The 21,267-nt window shown below is 37.2% G+C and overlaps 1 protein-coding gene across 1 annotated transcript in view; it reads right to left on the bottom strand.

Moving 5' to 3' along the window:
- The window catches only part of CBX2 (chromobox 2), a 32,419-nt gene extending 11,757 nt beyond the window's left edge, over positions 1-20,662 (bottom strand). The window contains exons 1-3 of the mRNA XM_015819905.1: positions 20,591-20,662; positions 20,437-20,480; positions 19,037-19,102 (exon numbers count right to left, since the gene is read on the bottom strand). Of these exons, the coding sequence (XP_015675391.1) occupies positions 19,037-19,102; positions 20,437-20,480; positions 20,591-20,662 (182 nt within the window). The remainder of the gene's footprint in view (positions 1-19,036; positions 19,103-20,436; positions 20,481-20,590) is intronic.
- Between the last annotated feature and the right edge of the window lie 605 nt (positions 20,663-21,267).

The following is a 21,267-nucleotide window of genomic DNA, read 5'->3' as shown; positions in this document are numbered from 1 at the left end:
GGCACATATTTACAATGTTTACACTGTTCCAGTGTAGCTGAGATTCCATTCCAGTTGAAATTTAAACATCTCAACAAATTCATATTATCATTCATGGAAATTTGCCTAAGCTGTGCGAGATTCAAAAGGACACAAGACAAGAATGTCCTTTATCTCCTTTGCTTTCTGTTTTAGTCTTGGAGGTTTTAATTAGAGACATTAGAAAAGATGAAAAAACATTGAGTGTAAAGATTAAAAAAGAAACGCACGAATGGGGAGCTTTTGCTAATGATTTAGTTTTGTTTCTACAAAACCTCCAAAATGGAATGGAATATTTAATGAATGACTTTGGTGCCTTAGCTGGCTTGAAATTATATAAACAAAAAACCAAAAATGTTGGTTAAGAATATAACTGTACAAGATCATGAAATTTTAACAAGGAAGTCAGGCTTTAAGGTAGAAAAATGTCAAATATCTAGGCGTTATATTAATACAAATTCTAAATTATTTCAGAGTCATTATGTGACCTACAATCAGTCCTCAAACTTACAACTGTAGCAATATCCTCATTATCATGTGGCATGTATTTTTGAAGTTTACACCATTCCACCTCTTACCCAATTAGCCATTTTCTCTTACAAAAAAACAATTTTAATACTGTAATAAAAAGATTACTATTCAACCACAGCTTACAGGTGAGATCTAGGCAACGGGCAGCATACAAATTTAATAAATACATACAATGAAAAGTCAGCATTCTTCAAATTGGAAAGCAAATGTTTTTTTTAAGTACATGAAACTGAATGTATTTAGTTCCTTTTAAATGGTACATACAGAAGCCTAAATATTAAAAATGCAAGAAAATGAAATTGTTGTCTAAAAAAATGATTAGTGCACATTCTATAACCACATCCCCAAAATTTATACCCATAGATGTTCTGAGATTGCAGTCAGGTTAATAAGTAACCATCAAACAACACAGACGAGATGTAGAAACGTTCGTTCTACACTGAGTTATTTAGAATACATGGCAGAAAAATCACAGTATGAATACAGACAACCCAACTGATTTACATAAAACACTGGTCCATGTTATTGTTTCACTATTATTGCTTTTGGGATATTATTACAATGGAGAATTTTTATTTTTTAATGAAAACAAAATGCATATTGTTTAATATTAATATACATTAACACATCAACATTATAATTTTGATAATATATTGCTCAAAATAAAATTTTTGATAAGCAAGCTACTGCTGCAGATCTGATATACAGTCTTCCTTCTAACGTTGTATATTATAAGTCATCACAGGAGTCCATAGTTATTATTACCGGTACTTATTTATTAAACAAATTTATATGTCTTGATAATTTTTAAATACTAGGGGCATAGCTAAGATATATATTTATGTGTTTAACTTGGTAATCAATATGGAATTAGATTAACAGAAGTCAATTTCAGCCCCACAGGTGACAACAGAAGGACCTGTTTTGCCCACAAAAATCCCTGTTCCAACTCCTGAACAGAATCTCCAACGGCAAGGCAAATGCAACCAGCCATTTGGAACATTCCCTATGATAGGAAATGCATTGACAACCTCTGCAACTTTAAGCTGTGTGGACTTCCAGAATTCCTCAAGCCAGCACTCACAAATGACCTAGATAATTTTCCTGTTTTGGATTTACAAAAGAGACCTGTTAAAGCTTTAATTTTTTTTTTGTGAGAAGGGACAAATAAAAACATGAAAAGAAATAAAGCTTTATGACATTTTCTGACAGGATGAAAGATCAAGATTGTTAAAGAAAAAAGGAAAAATATAAAGTTGTTTTATTTGAGCACGGTTAAAATAGATATACTGTTACCTACACAATGACTTTTAAAGCAGCCTCAATTCTACAAGCTTCTACATTATCCTGATGCCTCAGTTTTAAGGATTTCCCTCATTAATAGATTTTTAAAACAGCCACACCTCCCTCTCCCCAATATGTTATTGCAGACATTTCATTACCCAAATTAGGTAACCTCAGTGCTAAAAATCAAAACATATAAAAAGATTTCTCAGCATCCAAATAAATTATAGTTGTTGGATTCTACTTAATTTGTAGTAGAGCACAAACATAATTAAAAACCTGATTATGTCAGAAGCTTGAAATTCCTGTATAAATCTTGCCTGGGCTTTATGCATGATAAAGAATAAGCTATAATCTACAGACTAAGGCAGTTATTAAAATTTTAGCATTCATATCTATCAAATAAATATAATTAGAATACATAGTTGAATCCATGTCTGGCTTGGAAACAGCTATAATATTCATCTCATTAACAGGGAAACAGGAAGTAGATTTGGAAAAAAATGATGAAGATCTACAAAAGCAACAATTACCAAAACTTTCACAAGCTTAGAGACAAACTATGAATGAACCTATAACAACTTTTAAAATATCAGATACCATTAAAAAGATAAAAATAGGTAAAGCACCAGGTCTGGATGGACTCTCAAATCAAAATTATAAATGCTTTAAAGACAATTCTTACAATCACTGAAGGATGCAATGAACATTACTTTGCAGGACTCTACAATGCCTCAGTCTTGGAAAGAAGTCAATACAGTTTTATATTGAAGACCAGGATGTGTCTCTAACAAAAAAATATGGACCAATCTCATTGTTAAATAATGATTATAAATCTTTTACTACAATATTGGCTGAAAGATTGAAAAAGATTTTACAGATCTTTATTCAACTTCAATCTAGGTTTTTGCTGAAAAGGCAGCTGAATATTTACAATATGTAGCATTAATATTTTTGGATGTGGAGAAAGCTTTTAACTAATTTGAGTCTTTATGTTTAAATTTTTGGAAGATATGGATTTGGAGGAAAAAATCATTTAAATGGATTTATAGGTGTCAACAAACATATATTATCATTGGAGATTTGCCTAAGCTATGCAATATTCAAAAGGGCACAAGACAAAGTTATCCTTTATCTCCTTTGCTTTTTATTTTAATCTTGGAGGTTTTGAATGGAGACATCAGAAAAAATGAAAAAAATGTTGGGTGTGAAAATTACAAAAGAAATGTATGAACTGAGAGCTTTTGCTAATGATTTAATTTTGTTTCTACAAGACCCCCTCAAAATTTGATATTCATAAATATTTTTATATTTAATTAATTAAAAGAAATGGAATGACTTAGGACCTTAGGTGCCTCAGTTGGTTTTAAAATAAACAAAAACCAAAAAATGTTGGTAAAGAGTATGATTGCACAAGATCATGAAATTTTAATAAAAAGTCAGACTTTAAGGTGGAAAAAAGGTCAAATATCTAGGGGTTATATCGACTTAATACAAATTTTAAATTATTTCAGAATAATTATGTCACTGTTTGGGATGACATTAAAAAGGACTTATCAAAGATAAATTGAAGTTATTGTTGTTGGGTACAATTTCTGTAGTTAAAATGAATGTTTTACCTAAGAGGTTGTTTTTATTCCAGATCTTACCAATATTAATGATCAGTGCTCCATTTAAGCAATGGCAAAAAGATATAGCAAAGGAAAAATCTGAGAATCAACTATAACTTGTTGCAAGATGCGAAAGACAGAAGAGGTCTACCAGAATTAAGATTATAGTTTGGTGCTTGCTGTTTGGTTTGGATGAAGGATTGGCTGACCGTAAAAAATAACAGATGATTAGATCTGGAGGACCATGAATTGAGGTTTGCATTGAAAGGCCATGAATCGAGATTTGGGTGCATTGTCTAACATTAAACCATTACATTACATTGGGTCTCACACAGCTAAGGTAAATGCAGATTTCAAGAATAATTTTGTTAGGTGTGCCATTCTAAAAAATTGGAATAAATATAAAATAAGTTTCTCTCTTAAGATACCTTTTTGGTTGTCACCCCAAGAAGCCATTTTTCAAAGAAAAAAAAATAACAATTAGACCAATCTGGTGGACCTATGATGAAATAGTATGTTTTATTCAAGGTAAAGAACTTAAGTTAGAAAGATGTGTTTGCCACTGGTTCACATATTTACAGTTAAAAGAAAGACTTAACTTAAATATGAAATAACTTAAATCTTATATCCTAACTTAAATAAGAAGTTTGAGTTTGTAAAAAGGGAATTTGAAATTGCATTGTATGCTAACGATGAACAATGTTATTCCTAAAGTCTATAAAATGTTGTTGAAATTGAATTTGGGAAATGAGTTTGTTAAAGATTCTATATGATCTCATGGACAAAGAATAGGAAGACATGGACAAATGGATTTAAGTTTACATTGAACTATAAACTGAAAAAAACCTTTTATACAACAATGCATCACTGAAGTTTAACACCTGAGAGATTTATAGATAAAGAGAACTTCAAATGTATGTTAGAAATGTAATGCTTTTTTATCATCTCTCATGGACTTGTTACAAAGCAAAGAAATACTGGGACCAGATCTTTAATTTATAAGATTTTTAAAATAAATATAAAACTGAAATCAGAAGTCTTTCTTCTAGGTTTAATAAGGAATTTGAAAGAAAATTTGAAATTTTATTATTATATATGTTAACAGTGGTGAGAAATTTATTTGCACAATGATGGTAAGACACATTGATTCCCACAATGGAAAAATGGACAGTGAAGGCGATGTAGTTTGTGGAGATAGCAAAATTGACTGTTTTAATTAGACAGAACTTATATAGCTTTGTTTCCACCTGGAAAACACTTCTCGAAAGGAACAGGGGGAAAAAATATGAAAATTTGATTTTAGGTTTTGATGATTAGATTTTGTTGTTATAGAAATGGTTTGAATTTATTGGAAATGTAAAAGATTGAGGTTCTAACTTTTCTTGTATTCCCTGCACTGAAAAAACTCAGAAGCCACTACTTTTTACTTTTTCTTTCTTCATCTTTGCCCTTTTTCTCTTTCATTTTTGTTTCTATTTGTATTTTATCTTATCATAAATTTTAACAAAATTCTACTAAAATTTTGTGTGTGCTAATTTTTTTTAGGAATACAGATTTATTTGAAAAAGTTCCATTATATACCTTTAATAAGTTAAAAGATGAGGTACTTTTGTACCAACCCACTGGAAAGTGGGAAGAGTTATATTGCCTTTCACAGATTTCTCAATGATTTAAGAAAGATAAGGGACAGATCATCATGACCAACTTATTCCAGTGCAAGTCCTCCCTCACCCTGCTTTAACCAGGTTTTTAAAAAAAGAGTTCTGCAATATTATGCTTTTGGCCCAGTTGACAGGAGAATAAAATAAAATTAGGGGGTTATTTCCCCCTTTTCTCTAGTCCAGGAAGGTTAAGGTAGGGAAATCACTAATCAAGAGACATGGGAAATGACTAATGAGGTCACAACCAAGTCAAAGTAGTGGATAGGGTGGAAAGCCAGAAAGGGTTTTCTTAAGTTGGTTTCATTTCCAGCCAAATTACGTGGTGATACATGCAGCTGAAGTCTGAAAAGTTTCATTTTCTGTAAGCCTAATATATTTCCTCCACAATTTAGAATCAAAATTTAACAGCTATTAATAGGTCTGGAATGTGTTATTCACTTTTCTGTGAGTTAAACATTATTTAAGTTTGATTGGGTATAAAGGCCACTAATTTACAAAAATCTCCCTTTTCTGAATATCATTCTCTGATGAAGATTTTTATTTTATTCTGTTCTATTCTACCCTATTTTCTGTGAGATTAATGTATTTTCTTCAAGAAATATATGTGGCATACATTAGATACCTTTCCTCTTAATTTTTCAAATAATTCAGTGAGAAAGGTTGACTTGAGAAAGTGACCCAGAGTTACCCAGTGGGCTTCTATTCTGAAGATAGATAAGAATCTGGAATTCCCTAATTCTTGTCCAACACTAAACCATGACATGATTACTTCATTTCTGGCAGAGATCAAAATTCTATATTGTTCAGATGGAGGAAGTTATAAGCAGATAATTATTTAACTTTCTCTTGTTAACAATTTAACTGGGCTAGTTGTTGCTTGGTAAGAAACATATGTAATTCTACAGTCTCAAATAATGGCTTTTGCAGTGGTCCATATCAAGAATATAGAAAACTCTTGGTTAAAACAAAAAAAAAGATACCACTTTCTGGTCCACCTGCTTAAGAAAAAAAAACATTTATGTTTCAGCAAAGATGCTTTCACAACTAACTCAAAAGAGGCATTTAAATTTTTGTCCAGCAGGGCTAAGTTACAAGAGCATTACAGTATCATCGAAGTCGCTTGCTTTAAATTTAAAAAACAAAGAATTGAGTTATCAGGGGGGGAAATTCAGATGAAAATATATTTTTTTGTGTGCATGGGCAAAAGAAGTATATATCCGCAAGAAAGGGTTAGCAGAATACCAACTATCCTACAAAACTAAAATAGAATATCTTATCTAGTAAAATGTTGGTCTAGAAAAACTATTGATCAAAACTGCAATATTTCTCCCACCCTCATATTCTTTAAAAACTATTTACCTTTAGGGAGAATAGAAGTCTGCAGAAAAGCAGTTTCAGTGCTTGCCTTTCAAAGTTTTAATTAACTCCAGTTTGTGTTTGACTGCAGGGAAAGACATCTTAGCATGCCAGGTTATTAAGGAGACTGCATTAAATGTTAATATTCAGAGCAGTGAGCATGACAATATCCCTGCCGTACTGAAATTTACATGTTGCAACTGCCAGTAGCAAAACATGGTGCATCATTATCAGATCTCCTCTACACAGATAGGTAAGGAAAAGATGGAAGAATGGACATTCTACTGATTAGTCTTTCTAAAGTATATAAATCTTAAAGAAAATAATTTTAGAACAAAAAAAAACAAGAGAAGGAAAGAGGGGGAAAAAAACACGGCTGTTCAAGAAACCACCATCTGTAATCTCTCCCTGTAGCCAAAGAGATACAGCTCACTTTAACAAGTGCATGCATAATTAGAAGGTAGAAATTGCAAATGCAATACTTTCTGGCTTATAGTAGAACTTCCATAAAAATTAATTGGTTGGCCTTTCTCAATTTCATTCAGAATGCCAGTCAAATGGAAAGTACTCAAGAGTGATATATCAGAAATCCAGGGACATTTATCTCCTGAAGGAGTTTATCAGCTTTTAGTAAAGAGTGAAAGAAAATAAAGCCCATTTGTTTCATAATGGGCTATTTAAAACCAAAATAACCACCATGTAAGAATGGGTCAACAAGTCCAGGAAAAGGTCTTGTTTTTTCTAATGGTATCCAGGAAGCTGTAAAAGTTAAAAAGCCTTCCTGCAGGAAAGGGAACATCTGCCCTAATGAAGGCAACATAAAGTACAAACCCTGACCAAGAAAAGTGTAAGATGATAATCCAGTAAGTAGCAATAATTATAATTTCAGGAAAGTATAAAAATTAAAAAAATTAAGAGAACAAAAATCATTTCTTTAAATATATTCAAAGCAAAGAACCAGCCAAGGCAGTGACTGAGCCATTAGGCAACAGAGGAGTGAAAAAGGGGTGCTCAGGAACGTTGAGGAAATAAATGAACAATATTTTCTGTTTGTGCCACAGAAAATATAGAAGAGATATCTGACTCTGTGCTAATTTTCTTAGGAGGGAACTGGAACAACTGAAGCAAACTGAGGTACCCAGAGAAGATTCCACGTTAGAAGAGAATGCACAGTAACAAATCATTGGGTGGCATCTGTTCAAGAGTCAGAACTCAAAGGTGCAATCGCTAAACTACTAGCAGAAATGCAACTTGTTCCACATACTCGGCTAGGTAATTGGATGTGTTATCATTCATGGAAGATCTGGGAAATTACAGTACGGTTAGCTTAACAACTGTTCTCAGATATTTGGTAAACATGATAATCAAGTTAAACTACATCCAGAGAATTTTGCTGAACTATAGTAAGGCATGGATTCTCAAAGATGAACTCTGCTTCTCCAACCTTCTGTAGAGCTTTTTGAGAGTAACAACAGACACATGGCTGGGCGGGCGTGACCCTGCCAATACCAAGGCTTTTTCAAATACATACATATCCATCCTACTACAGGTAGTCCTCGACTTACCACAACTGAACCCAACATTTCTATTGCTAAGCAAGACATTTGTTAAATGAGTTTTTGATCCATTTTACAATTTTTCTTGCCACAGGTGTTAAGTGAATCACTGCAGTTGTTAAATTAGTGACATGGTTGTTAAGTGAAACCAGCTTCCCCATTGACTTTGCTTGTCAGAAGTTCGCAAAAGGGGATCACATGACCCTGGGACACTGCGACCGTCATAAATATATGAATCAGTTGCTAAATGTCTGTGACCATGGGGATGCTGCAATAGTCATAAATGTGAAAAACAGTCCTAAGTCACTTTTTTCAGTGCTGTCGTAACTTTGAACGGTTACTAAATTAACTGTTGTAAGTTGAGGACTACCTGTATTTTGTTTCATGATAAGTAACATAATGCAAACTGCCAAAATGGAGCAAGAAATAATAAAGACAAAAAAAAGTCAAAATAAAAGTAAATTAAGCTCAGTCCACTTTTCACAAACACTATTGACTATACCTTTCCATACACTTCTATTTTTTGCAAACAATTTAAATTTCTCAAATTTCTCATCTTTCTTTTGCAAGCTCTAATTCCCTCCATCAATTTTCTGCTCTATTCATTCTTCATCAACATATTTCTTTACTAATAATCCACTTTATATTCAATCGACATTAATTCAGTTCCCATTCATGTTTAATTCTGTATTTTCTTCTTTTAAAACCTACACTTCAGTGATCACTTCTAATTGAATTTCTCCTGAGATGCCCAACAAAGTTTGATAACATTCTTTCTAGCAGGTTTTCCCCCCTCTCCATACACATATATTTCTCTCATTCCCTTTTTTGTAGCACTGTTATGTTTTTTCCTTATTCACAGCCCCTTCCATTTCATCATTCCTCCATTTTTTTAGACTTCCTATTAGCATAACTCCATGCATAAAAGTGGAACTCCATCTTAATTTATTCTATAGCACTCACATCTTTTTTCTGGTATCTAATTTCCATTCATTCTGTTGGGAAGCTTATATTTACATATTTGCATACATACATATAAATTCTTATGGTAATACTGCTTGTTTAAAGCCAATAGATACTCCCCAAACAATCACTATTCTTATTCTCATTTCAAATGGCACAGTAATGCTTTTCATACTATTATCTTGTTTCCATTTCTAATCATTCATGTCACAATATTTTCCCCCAAGTTTGCATTCATTCAGAATATTTTTCTTTAAACTCACCCCTGGTTTCTGTGTATAACTTAAAATTATTACCAATATACTTTTAAACACATCGACTATAACCTAAATAATACTAATTTATATTTTCTGACACGCATTTTAGACCTTGCATTCATGATTAAACCTACAGCTTTACTTTCCGGCATGTATTCATATTGACTCCAATTCAGAAGATCCAGACTTCATTCAGTTTGATTACATTCTTTCTTTCTTCATACAGAATAGAAAATAACAGAGTTAGAAGAGGCTTGGAGTTCTTTAACCTCTTGCTTAAGCAGGAGACCCTGTACAATTCCAGACAAATGGCTGTTCAATCTCTTCTTAAAAACTTCCAGTGATGGAACACCCACAACTTCTGGAGGCAAGTTATTCCACTGATTTCTTTCACTTTTATAATTATTATTCTTTCATTTCATTAATTCATAATCTTTATTATTTACTCCTCTTCCATTCTAAGCCACAATTTTCCAAATGCTATGGTCATCACAAGATGAATCCATAATTATTGTCTTCCATTGCTCAACATGGCTTTGGTTAATTGAAGCTTTCATGTGTTTTTTAACATAATTACATCTGTGCCACATGTAGCATTCCCTGCTAATGGCAAATACAGTACTGGTCAATTTGGCATATTTTGGCCAGAAAGCCCAAGTGCAACCAAAGTCCCATTTTACCCCAAACATATATCCTGCTCTGTGCAAGCTTTAACCACTAAGCTAAAGAGTAGTTTGAAAGTCAACATACTCCAGCATGCATTCCCCCACAGAATTAAATGTACTGCCACTTCCTTAGGAATCTCAGAACCTGACAAAATCAAGTATTTTCTTTATCAAAAACTCTCACATAAATGAAGCATTCATGAGATTAAAAAGTGTCTTTATTTTCTACTAGTCAAAGGATGTAGAAACATGCTCTTAAGTTTACATTTTATAATTTGTAATAACATATATGATTGTAATATAGCATCATATGGTATTTTTGTAAACTAGTGAATGTAAATTTAATATATAAATTTTGTTTTTTCCTTTTCCTTTTCCCACTTTTCCTTTTCTTGTTTTCAATAATTTTTAGTTTTATGCATTGTTCATTTTGTTACTGTTACTGTGCATCTTGGTAAATTGATTGTATTCTGTATTCTTTTAAAACAATCATTCTCTAAAAAAGATGATTTCTCTTTTAGAGATTGGCAACGGGTTAAAAAAGAAGAAAACAATGAAAAGGAATAAACTGACAAATTTTCCAGTTGAGGGAAGAGACAGTCTCTCAAACATCTGTATTGGGAACTTTTTTAAACTTCCTAAAAAAAATCTTAACTTAGGGATAAGCAGTATGCCACCAAGTTTGCAAATGATATCAAACTACAGGTAGTCCTCATTTAGTGATTGTACACAATTGCAGTTGTGGTGAACAAGTAATTTTAAAACCAAGTCTCACACTTACAACCTTTGCAGGCTACTTCAAATTGATGTTAAGAAATGAATTTTCTGAAACTACAGTAACAAACGGGATAAAAATGGGGCTGCTGCAAGAAAGAAGACATTGACTCAATATGTGGCATTGTAAAAATAATCATCAGTTCTATGCTAGGAATCATTGGTGGAGGGACCAAAAGTAAAACCACCAACATTGTAAAGACCTTATACAAATGCATGGTACATCCATATCTGGATTAACCACGGAAGAAGGCAAAATGATCAAGTATAGTGTTTTGTATTTCATATATCCAGACTTACGAAGTGCATTTCTTTCCTCATTTACAATATTTTTATTACTTTCCATTTAGAAAATATCAAAGTGATTTCCATAAACCATGAAATAAAAACAACAAAAAAATAAATAAATAAAAACAGTTTAAATAACTCAGGGAAACTAATAAAATCAAGGGAAATTCTGTGCAGGAAGTAAGTTTTCAATTTCTGGGAAAACTGGAACTTTGAGGCACAAGCCTCCGTAAAGAATATTATTTGATATTATCTATTACTTATGATAATCAGTTTGGTCTAGTGGTTAAAGCACCAGGCTAAAAACTAGGCGACTGTGAATTTTAGTCTTGTCTTAGGCATGAAAGCAAGCTGAGGGACTTTGGCCCACATCAGTAACTCTCAGCCCATGTCAGGCTCAGATGACAAGTTAGTTGGTCAATTGTCACAACCAATAGATTAACACTCATTTGTTCCAGGAAAAAAATATACCCTGCACTTTTGAGAAAACACTAGGAAAAATATGTATTATGGTAAGTACTGCATCAATACATCATATTTAATTTCACATATCTGGTCAAGAAAGAGGTTTTATCCTGCCAAAGATAGAGATTTTAGGTCCTACATCAGTGGTGGCGAACCTATGGCACGGGTGCCAGAGGCGGCACTCAGAGCCCTCTCTGTGGGCACGTGCACCGTTGCCCCAGTCCTAGGCCTTCAGCTGGGTTTTATAAAACCTTTTCGCTTTAGGCCTCCGCCGCCATGTGCAAAAAAAAAAAAAAAAGGTTCAATCAGTCAATTTCAACTTCTCGCGGGAAAAAAAAAGATCTTGCAAAGTTGGAATTGATTGATTGAACTTTTTAGTCCCACCCAGTCTGCCGTTACCACTGCAGCCACGCCCACCCAATGGGCCACACCCACCCGACACCCGACGATGCATAAGTGGGTTTTGGGTTGCAGTTTGGACACTCGGTCTCTAAAAGGTTCGCTTCTATACCTAAGGCAGTTAATACCCAGAGAGCAGAAGAACACCTGTAATCAGCAAATACAATAATGACAGGTAAACAACACATTTCAGGGGCAACAAGTTCAAACTATGTACTGCTGATGCTACTGAACTCAAGCAACATCCAACACAGCCTCTGCATCATTACAAAACAAATCCACATAGGCAATCGCAACCATCCCTCAGAATTCCCCTCCCCACTCAGTCACCAGTAACCTTGTCCCTTTTGCAAAAATTTCATGTTCTTCTCTTAGTTCTAAAGCACAACACACAAAGGAAGGAAAGCTCATATAACACAACTTCCCAAACAGGGAGTCTGAACAGACTACAAATACCACTTCAGCATGAGGGAGGCCCAGCTATCTACAGAAGAAATGGCCCAGCCACTCTTCCAACACACAGAAAACAGGAATTCTCATAAATTGCTAGCAGCACCCTCCAGTGGCTCATTGCACAGGGCTGAACAAAAGATTGTATAAGTTCTACAGGGGAGAAGTGCTAGCAAAATACAGCCAGTCATCTTCTTTGATACCCGGGAAGAAAGTGCCAGGACAAAAAAGGGAGCACAATATGCTAGAAATACCACATAATTTGTTAGCTAATCATTACATCAAAACAACCAAGGAACAATGTTTCTTTCTCCTCCTAAAACTTTAGATAGTAACCACAGGAATCAAGAGCAAAAAAACTCCTAGTTTTGGCAGAAAAATATGTTTTACCCTACACATACTGTGTTTCCCCAAAAATAAGACCCAACTGGAAAATAAGCCCTAGCGTGATTTTTCAGGATGCTCATAATGTAAGCCCCACTCTAAAAATAAACGGATCTATTTAGTACCGTATTTCCCCGAAAATAAGACCTAACTGGAAAATAAGTGTCTTTTGGAGCAAAAATTAATAAAAGATGTAGTCTTATTTTTGGGAAAACATGGTAGAAGAATAGAAAGGGGTCTCTACTGAAGGACACTGCATAACAAGATGAAGCATGGCATCAACACATGGGTTATTGCTTATGAGAGGCCATCCTTCATTTTTTAGCCTCTGCCATCCTTGGCCAGACCAACTTTGCACTCTTGCGCAAGTATCCCACGGCCTCCTGTTGATTCTCTACTAATTGATCCAGGCATCTATCCCACCAGTACACACAGAAAAGATTTCCCTCAGCACGCAGATGAGAGCGTGCATATCAAGTAGGTCACATGGCTAGTCTTGAGTCTACCAAACTCTTTGTATTTTCTTGTTCTGCCTTGAGACTAGACAGAGGCAGATATTTTGGCAATTATTTCAACCTAATACTCTTCAAGCCTGTAGACCTAAAACTCTCAATATCCATAGCTACAATGTCTATGGAAAAAGAAGTCTTAGTCACTATTCCATTGTAACAAAACACAAACAATGCATAGGACAATGTCAGGGCTTTTATTGATCAGTCTCTTTGGGATAGAGCTGCCTCAGAAGAAACAAAGAGCAGAGTCTTGAGCATTGGAAACAGTGGCTTAACAGACAGCAGGGCGGCAAATTGTATGACTGTCTACTCTGGAGGTATGTAAATCTGCCTGGAGAGGCTGGTCAATACCTCACTGAAGAACATCTGGGGAAATCCTGGGTTTTGCTGATAGTCAAAGGTTACATCTCTTTTCTGATCTTGTCCATCAACCTGAACCTGTAGGACAGCAAGGGAAAACATAGAAAGTGGAACTCGTAACAGACACCAGGAGCCTATGGCCCCTTAATCTGGACATACACTAAATATTTGGGCAAGAGAAAGAGTGAATGATGTCCTTGATTGCTTAGACAATCCTCAAGCCCTCCCTGAAGTTGCATCCTCTGTGACAAGGAGACTGTTAAATTTTTTTGAGTATATTTCACCCTGCAGTGGAAAACTGTGTATTGTCCAGTGTATATACGGTAACTTTTAATTTTGCAAAGCAAAGGCGCTCATGTACAGCAGTTGTAATGAAACGCCTGATCTTTGCCAATCTTTGCCTTGGTATCTAGGAATGGGAACTTCTACTGCTGAATAACACAGCCTATGCAAATGTGTTTTGTGAATATGGCAAAGGGATTGGGAATTGGTATGGGAGAGAGATGCGGTTTAACATATGTTCCTCATTTCCATGCTTACCTGTGTGCAATGCTGTCTTGTTCTTCAACTCGGGAAAAAGAATTTGGTGCCGGACAAATGTGTCTGGAATGCCAAGATAAGTACCTGTTGAGGGTTCTGGGCAAAATTGGTTAGTAATATGTGTTGCAAGATCAGGAGGTTTTGTGGACCAACCTTCCCTTTTTGTGCAGAATGCCTCTTCTCCATATGTTCCCATCATTCTTCCATTTGAATTCTCTTTGCATAATGTCAGGCTAAAGATACTTCCCATGCTGCACACTTATTCTAAGACATGATATCTGTCTGAGGCAGATACATGTAGGTTATGCTTGCGAGGTGAGCTACAAGTGCTAAACACTGGCATATTGATATCAGTAAGGCTGTTGTCAACACTGGGGTAGCAATTTCTGAAATGAATGGAAGGAAAATTTCTTGCACCAAGTTTTGGACTGATTGGTAAATATTGTACACAGAAGAGGATGTGCCCATCAACTGAAGGGAGATAGTACCCAACCAAAGTATTCTCCTCCCTTGATATGTCTACATGGATATTTATGATGACAATGTTTTACCAGCACTGTACATGTCATATATCTTCCATTCCTTTGGTACCACGGATCTTAAAATCCCTTATCTCATTATTATTACTTTTGAGTGCTTCATTTGTTGGATATCCAGAAAGCCCAATTCAGCTTATCACTTGAACTATTCTTAAGTTATAAGAATTGCATAGATTGAAGGATTACTCACAAGAAAGATATATATTGGTTTGGAGAAGATGGATAGATTATATTGAGAATAAATATGGAACTAAAAAGTTTCATTTGGTTTTTGAGTAAATTTGAGATTGTTAATGTAGTATATTTTATTAAAATTAAATAATTTGTAATAATGATGTTTAATATGTTAGTTTAGGAGAGAGCTAAAGGATGTTATAGAATTGTTAACTTAAGGGTAATATAATTTAAGACAGAGTATAATTATTGTATTGTAAACCCTGTGTGTAGCTCTGGNTGTCTACTCTGGAGGTATGTAAATCTGCCTGGAGAGGCTGGTCAATACCTCACTGAAGAACATCTGGGGAAATCCTGGGTTTTGCTGATAGTCAAAGGTTACATCTCTTTTCTGATCTTGTCCATCAACCTGAACCTGTAGGACAGCAAGGGAAAACATAGAAAGTGGAACTCGTAACAGACACCAGGAGCCTATGGCCTCTTAATCTGGACATACACTAAATATTTGGGCAAGAGAAAGAGTGAATGATGTCCTTGATTGCTTAGACAATCCTCAAGCCCTCCCTGAAGTTGCATCCTCTGTGACAAGGAGACTGTTAAATTTTTTTGAGTATATTTCACCCTGCAGTGGAAAACTGTGTGTATTGTCCAGTGTATATAACTTTTAATTTTGCAAAGCAAAGGCGCTCATGTACAGCAGTTGTAATGAAACGCCTGATCTTTGCCAATCTTTGCCTTGGTATCTAGGAATGAGAACTTCTACTGCTGAATAACACAGCCCATGCAAATGTGTTTTGTGAATATGGCAAAGGGATTGGGAATTGGTATGGGAGAGAGATGCGGTTTAACATATGTTCCTCATTTCCATGCTTACCTGTGTGCAATGCTGTCTTGTTCTTCAACTCGGGAAAAAGAATTTGGTGCCGGACAAATGTGTCTGGAATGCCAAGATAAGTACCTGTTGAGGGTTCTGGGCAAAATTGGTTAGTAATATGTGTTGCAAGATCAGGAGGTTTTGTGGACCAACCTTCCCTTTTTGTGCAGAATGCCTCTTCTCCATATGTTCCCATCATTCTTCCATTTGAACTCTCTTTGCATAATGTCAGGCTAAAGATACTTCCCATGCTGCACACTTATTCTAAGACATGATATCTGTCTGAGGCAGATACATGTAGGTTATGCTTGCGAGGTGAGCTACAAGTGCTAAACACTGGCATATTGATATCAGTAAGGCTGTTGTCAACTCTGGGGTAGCAATTTCTGAAATGAATGGAAGGAAAATTTCTTGCACCAAGTTTTGGACTGATTGGTAAATATTGTACACAGAAGAGGATGTGCCCATCAACTGAAGGGAGATAGTACCCAACCAAAGTATTCTCCTCCCTTGATATGTCTACATGGATATCTATGATGACAATGTTTTACCAGCACTGTACATGTCATATATCTTCCATTCCTTTGGTACCACGGATCTTAAAATTCCTTATCTCATTATTATTACTTTTGAGTGCTTCATTTGTTGGATATCCAGGAAGCCCAATTCAGCTTATCACTTGAACTATTCTTAAGTTATAAGAATTGCATAGATTAAGAAACAAAAACAGAGGGAACAACAGAATTACAATTTGGGAACATATATACATTTGTAAAGTTTGAAATAACTCTATTTACCTGTCCTTATGTTGCTATTTTCCTCTGATACTTTATTTTTAATAACTTTATGAAGTTATATAGTAAAATTGCACAGAGTAAGGAGAATTAAATACTCCAACATTATTCTACAGTCCAACAATGGCCAGATACCCATAGGAAAGCACAAGTATGGCATCAACAGCAATATTTGTTAGTACTAAAGCTACTGAACATGGAGATTTCAGTTTCTTGGCTGACATTTAACAGATCCATTTTTGATTTATTTAATATTTTTAATTCCAGGCCTAGCAGATACATCTCATGCAGATAATTATATTGTTTTACAAAGTTTATCTTATTTACTCTTGTTCTCATCATCCCCATTTAGAGAATAATTTCTCAACTTTAATACATTTAACAGAATAACAGAATTGAAGGGACCTTGGAGGTTGTCTAGTTCAACCCCCTGCTCAGGAATGTATTTATTAGCATTTATATACTACATGCTAAGTTGTTTTTATATAATTCATATACTGTATTTCCATGCCATTTTTAGCAATCTTCTTCTAGAACTATATTATTGGAATTAAAATTTAGATAAAACAACTAAGGAACACAGAAGACACAATCAAATCTATAATATGTTACAGGAGATAGAAGTTCCACTTTTCACTGTGAAACAGCACACAGCTGGAAAGAAGGCATGGCCCAATCTATAAATCTTGTAACACTGTCACTTGCACAGGAAATCAGTTTCATGTTTTTCCAAAAATATGTGCAGGAAACTACAGTTGTACGAACTCTGAAAGCTGCTCAAACCTGCATAGTCAACCACTTGAATCACACTGGAAATTCTGGTGGGAGGATGCAGCAATATATTATTCTTAGAATTTGTAGTCCATGAGTGTGATAAAGCATTGAAAATGGTGACTATCAGTGTATTTATTTTATATTTAAAGGCCACCTGACTCTGGGCCGTTTACATTTTAAAAGTAAGGAACAATAAAAACAAATGTCTGGAAGTTAAATCATGGCAACTGGACTTCTTTTCTTGTTGGTTCAAAACATTTCATTGCTTATCCAAGTAGATTCTTCAGCCTAAACAAGTTAGTTAGGGGGACACCCCCCCCCCGGAGGACATATGCAGTGTCCCCCTAACTAACTTGCTCAGACTGAAGAAGCTACTTGGAAAAGCAAGAAAACATTTTGAATCAACAAGAAAACAAGCCCTGTTGCCATGACTCAACTTCCAGACAATTCTGCCTGGATGATTGGGAACCTTCATTGACAATAAAAACAGAAGAAATAGTTTATGAATGTCTGGAATGTTCACCCAGGAGAAACAAATTGGAGCTTAGTAGCTACCTATCTTCAGGCCTAGGAGTAAAGCCACGTTTTCAAAAACTTTTGGAAGATGCTTAGGATGGAACACATACAGATCTCCGGGGATGCTGTTCCAGAGCCAAAGGACAAATATACGGCTTATTTTGTGTATCGATGCAGACTGCCAGTCTAAACATGTATTTGCTCACTTTTGCTAATCCCTTTGACACACTTCTCTTCTATGACCATGGCTTTAGCTTTCCATTCTTTTCCAATTATTGTGCATATTTGTTATCACACTTTGTACTAAGGGAATATATCACTTAGTATCTTTACCTACTTGACTAATCTGGAGCATTTTATAAACTTCTCAATGTTTATGCAGTCTGCACAACTACTACATGCTAACAGATTTAAGAAGAAAATTGTTGCCTTCACTCTGGACACAATTCCATCTCTAGCATACTTCCTTCCAACACCAAACAGCCTTTCTCTTGTATGCCAGATATTTTAGCTTTACATTTCTTTCCTAATATCACGCATCTTCTATAGTTCCCAATATCAGTGGCACCTGCATTGGAGCAAAATGGACATAATGGACATAATCTGAACCACATCCCTTTTGTATGCGCACACATCCTCAATACATGTAGAAAAGGATGGAGCTTGGTTTGGGATGACTCATCCACCAATTTGAATCTTCTGACTCACCCTGCACAGATACTGTTTAATATTCTACATATTTCTGCAAGTGTAAATTATATTCAGATAATATACTATTTAGTATCTTCTTTTCTGACCAGCAACAATTTTTATAATTTCTCAAGACCCATAAAACGTGCATGAGGAACAAGTCAAGCTATAGGCAGCTGTTAGGTGCTAATAGAAGACTTAAGCACCAAGTTAGCTATAGCAGCCTTCTTCTCAGCATCCAGTGAGACAGAGCTAAATCCTCTCCACTTCAATGCAACATAACAGGCCCTTTTTTCATAACAGCTTGGATAGTTTATCAATGCACAGAATAAAATCTACACAGTAACCCCTATGCTGAATTCAGAAGCAAAGAAAACATGAAACACAATTAAGCCCTGTCTAAAAGCATCAAAAATTGACTTTACACTTGAACGTTCTTCATTAACCAGGCCCTTAAAACAGTACTTGGGTATCCAGGAAAAATAGGCCAATGGGCTTCAATCTGGGGGAACAATAGAGTGTATTCTGTTTCCACAATTTCAGCCTGTCTGCCTAGAACAAGCCCTCCTCCCACCTCTCAGCAAGGTTGGTGGCTTACTCACTTCTTCTGGAAAGCCAAAAGGAGTCTTGGATCAAGAATATTCTCTTCAGGTTCCCAGCTGTTGTGCCTAGAAAAGAGGAAAATCATTCATTACGATATATACCTTCTGCTTTCTTACAACATACAATTCTCAATTAGAGGTTTTATTTATTGTAGGGCTGCATTTTGAGGCAAAGCCTATCAGAAGCACAGTGCACGCTTTTCCTCTCCCTAAGCTGTTTCCCAGATTTGTTGGGCTACTACAAGTCCCATAACCCCAAACATGGAAACACTCCCGTTCTGCTGGCTAGGAGTAATGAGAGCTGCAGTTGAATCAAACTAGAGGCCATCAGAAGAAAAGCTGGCTTAAAAGTAATAATGAATTAAAGACTGTCTTAGCCAGGGGACCTAAGACAACTTGCTGAATAATAATAAGCACTAGTTTAATTCTTGGGTGAAATTTAAAATTTGTGCAGCAATTCACGAAATCAATGAAAAGTTTGTGCTTTGTTTTATGACTGGAGCCGTTCAATTTGCTTAATGGAAAAGGCATGGGAGGCAATCAGGAAAAAAAAAAAAAAAAGGAGCACAGAGATGCATTATGGATAACTTGAGCACGTGTGCGGGGAGGGGGCTGGGGTGTAAGAAGAGAAGCCAAGCAGGAAAAGGATAAAAGCAGAGGGAAGTCTGGCTCTCAGGAGCAGCTGGCAGGAGGGGTAAAGGGAGAAGCTTCTCTCTTAGTCTTGACAACCCTTTTCCCCCCTTCTTCACAAGTGGCGGGGGTGGAGGACCCCCACCACATGCACGAAGCGGAAGATCGGGGTTCAGAAGCGGATCAACGGAGAGCAAAGGAAGCTTTTGCCATTTCTGCGGAGGAGCCTTTACGCTGCTGCAGGGCTGTAGCTCCCCCCCTCCCCACCCGGTTACAACCAGGGAGGCGAAGGCGGCCCACGGACTTCTTTAGAAGTTCGTTTAGCAGAAGCGGCAAAGCAACAAGCAACACACGGGAGCCAAGCCAGAGAGTTTCACCGAAAGCCGGCACCGGCAGAGCCACCCAATAAAGAAACGGGGCGCCAATTTAACTAATTGCTACTAAACAAAAGAAGGTCGGACGGGAAGGAACAATCCCGGGGAGGAGGGAAGAGTAAAAAAAACACCCGTAACAAATGAGAGTAACTTCTAAGCGCTCGTAAGTCCAGCCGAGGTTGCAGGCGTTTCTCCCCCCCCCCCCCCGGCCCAGGCTTTCCGCCTCCCTTCCGCTTCGGCTGGCGGTTTGCAGCCGCGCCGCCCCCGCCTCTTGTTTTCGCCCGAGTCCCCCCGCTCGCCTGGGCCCAGCATCCCCGAGCCCTCAAGCCCCGCCCTGGAGCCCCTCGGCTCAACGGCTGGCTGGCGCTCAGCTGCTCGCTTCATTGTCCGACTCACTTGGAAGACCAGCCTCTCCACTTCACCAAATACTCCAGCTTGCCCTGTGAGGAGAAGGGGGAGGAAAAAGAAAAAGAGGCGCGTTAGAAGGGAGCCGAGGCGGCGGGCGACGGCGGCGTCGCTGCTCTTGGCTGCCGGCCGCCTCGCTGCCCACCTTGCGAAGCCGCTTGCTGAGGATGCACTCGGCAGCGAAGACTTGCTCTCCCACGCTGCTCAGCTCCTCCATGGCGCCGACTGGCTCCGCTCGGCTCCCTCCTCCTCCTCCTCGGCCGCCGCCTCCGCTTCTTCCGCCACCTCTGACTTGCTCTTAGCGGAGCCAGCGTTGTGCCTGCATAAGGCTAGAGTCCGCGGGAGCGCGCTCTCCCCCCCCCACCTCACCCGCCGCCGCCACCGCCGTCCCCCCCCCCAGTTTCGGCGGCAACGCGCGCAGCCCCGAAAGCCCAGAGCTTCACTTGGAGCGCACACAATGCAACGCGCGCGCAACCGGCCCCGCCTTCCCACGCCCTGCTCAGGGGCTCCCCAAATTCCCAGTTAGCCAATGAGAAAGGGGGGAGGCGGGGCTTGAGAGCTTCTGGCGGAGAAAGGGAGCCGAGGTTTTGTCTATTGTTTGTTGCGTCGCTTTCTGGGTCACTCGACGACCGGGTTGCCGAAGACTAGAGTGAACGAAAGGACCGAGTTTGGGGAGGAGCGGGGGGGGGGGGTCCTGAAGTTTAAACCTTGAGGGAAGAATGACGCTTGCTTGGCCCAGCCCACGTTCGTGGGACGCGCCAGCGACGTTCTTCAGGGCTCTGAAACGTGTGGCTGCATCAGACATCGGCTCCCGAATAAGTT

Source organism: Protobothrops mucrosquamatus, unplaced genomic scaffold (assembly GCF_001527695.2).
Source record: "Protobothrops mucrosquamatus isolate PMUCROS unplaced genomic scaffold, P.Mucros_1.0 scaffold1015, whole genome shotgun sequence".
NCBI lineage: Eukaryota > Metazoa > Chordata > Lepidosauria > Squamata > Viperidae > Protobothrops > Protobothrops mucrosquamatus.
The sequence above is the reverse complement of the archived record's forward strand: the minus strand, read 5'-3'. Positions and strand labels throughout refer to the sequence as shown.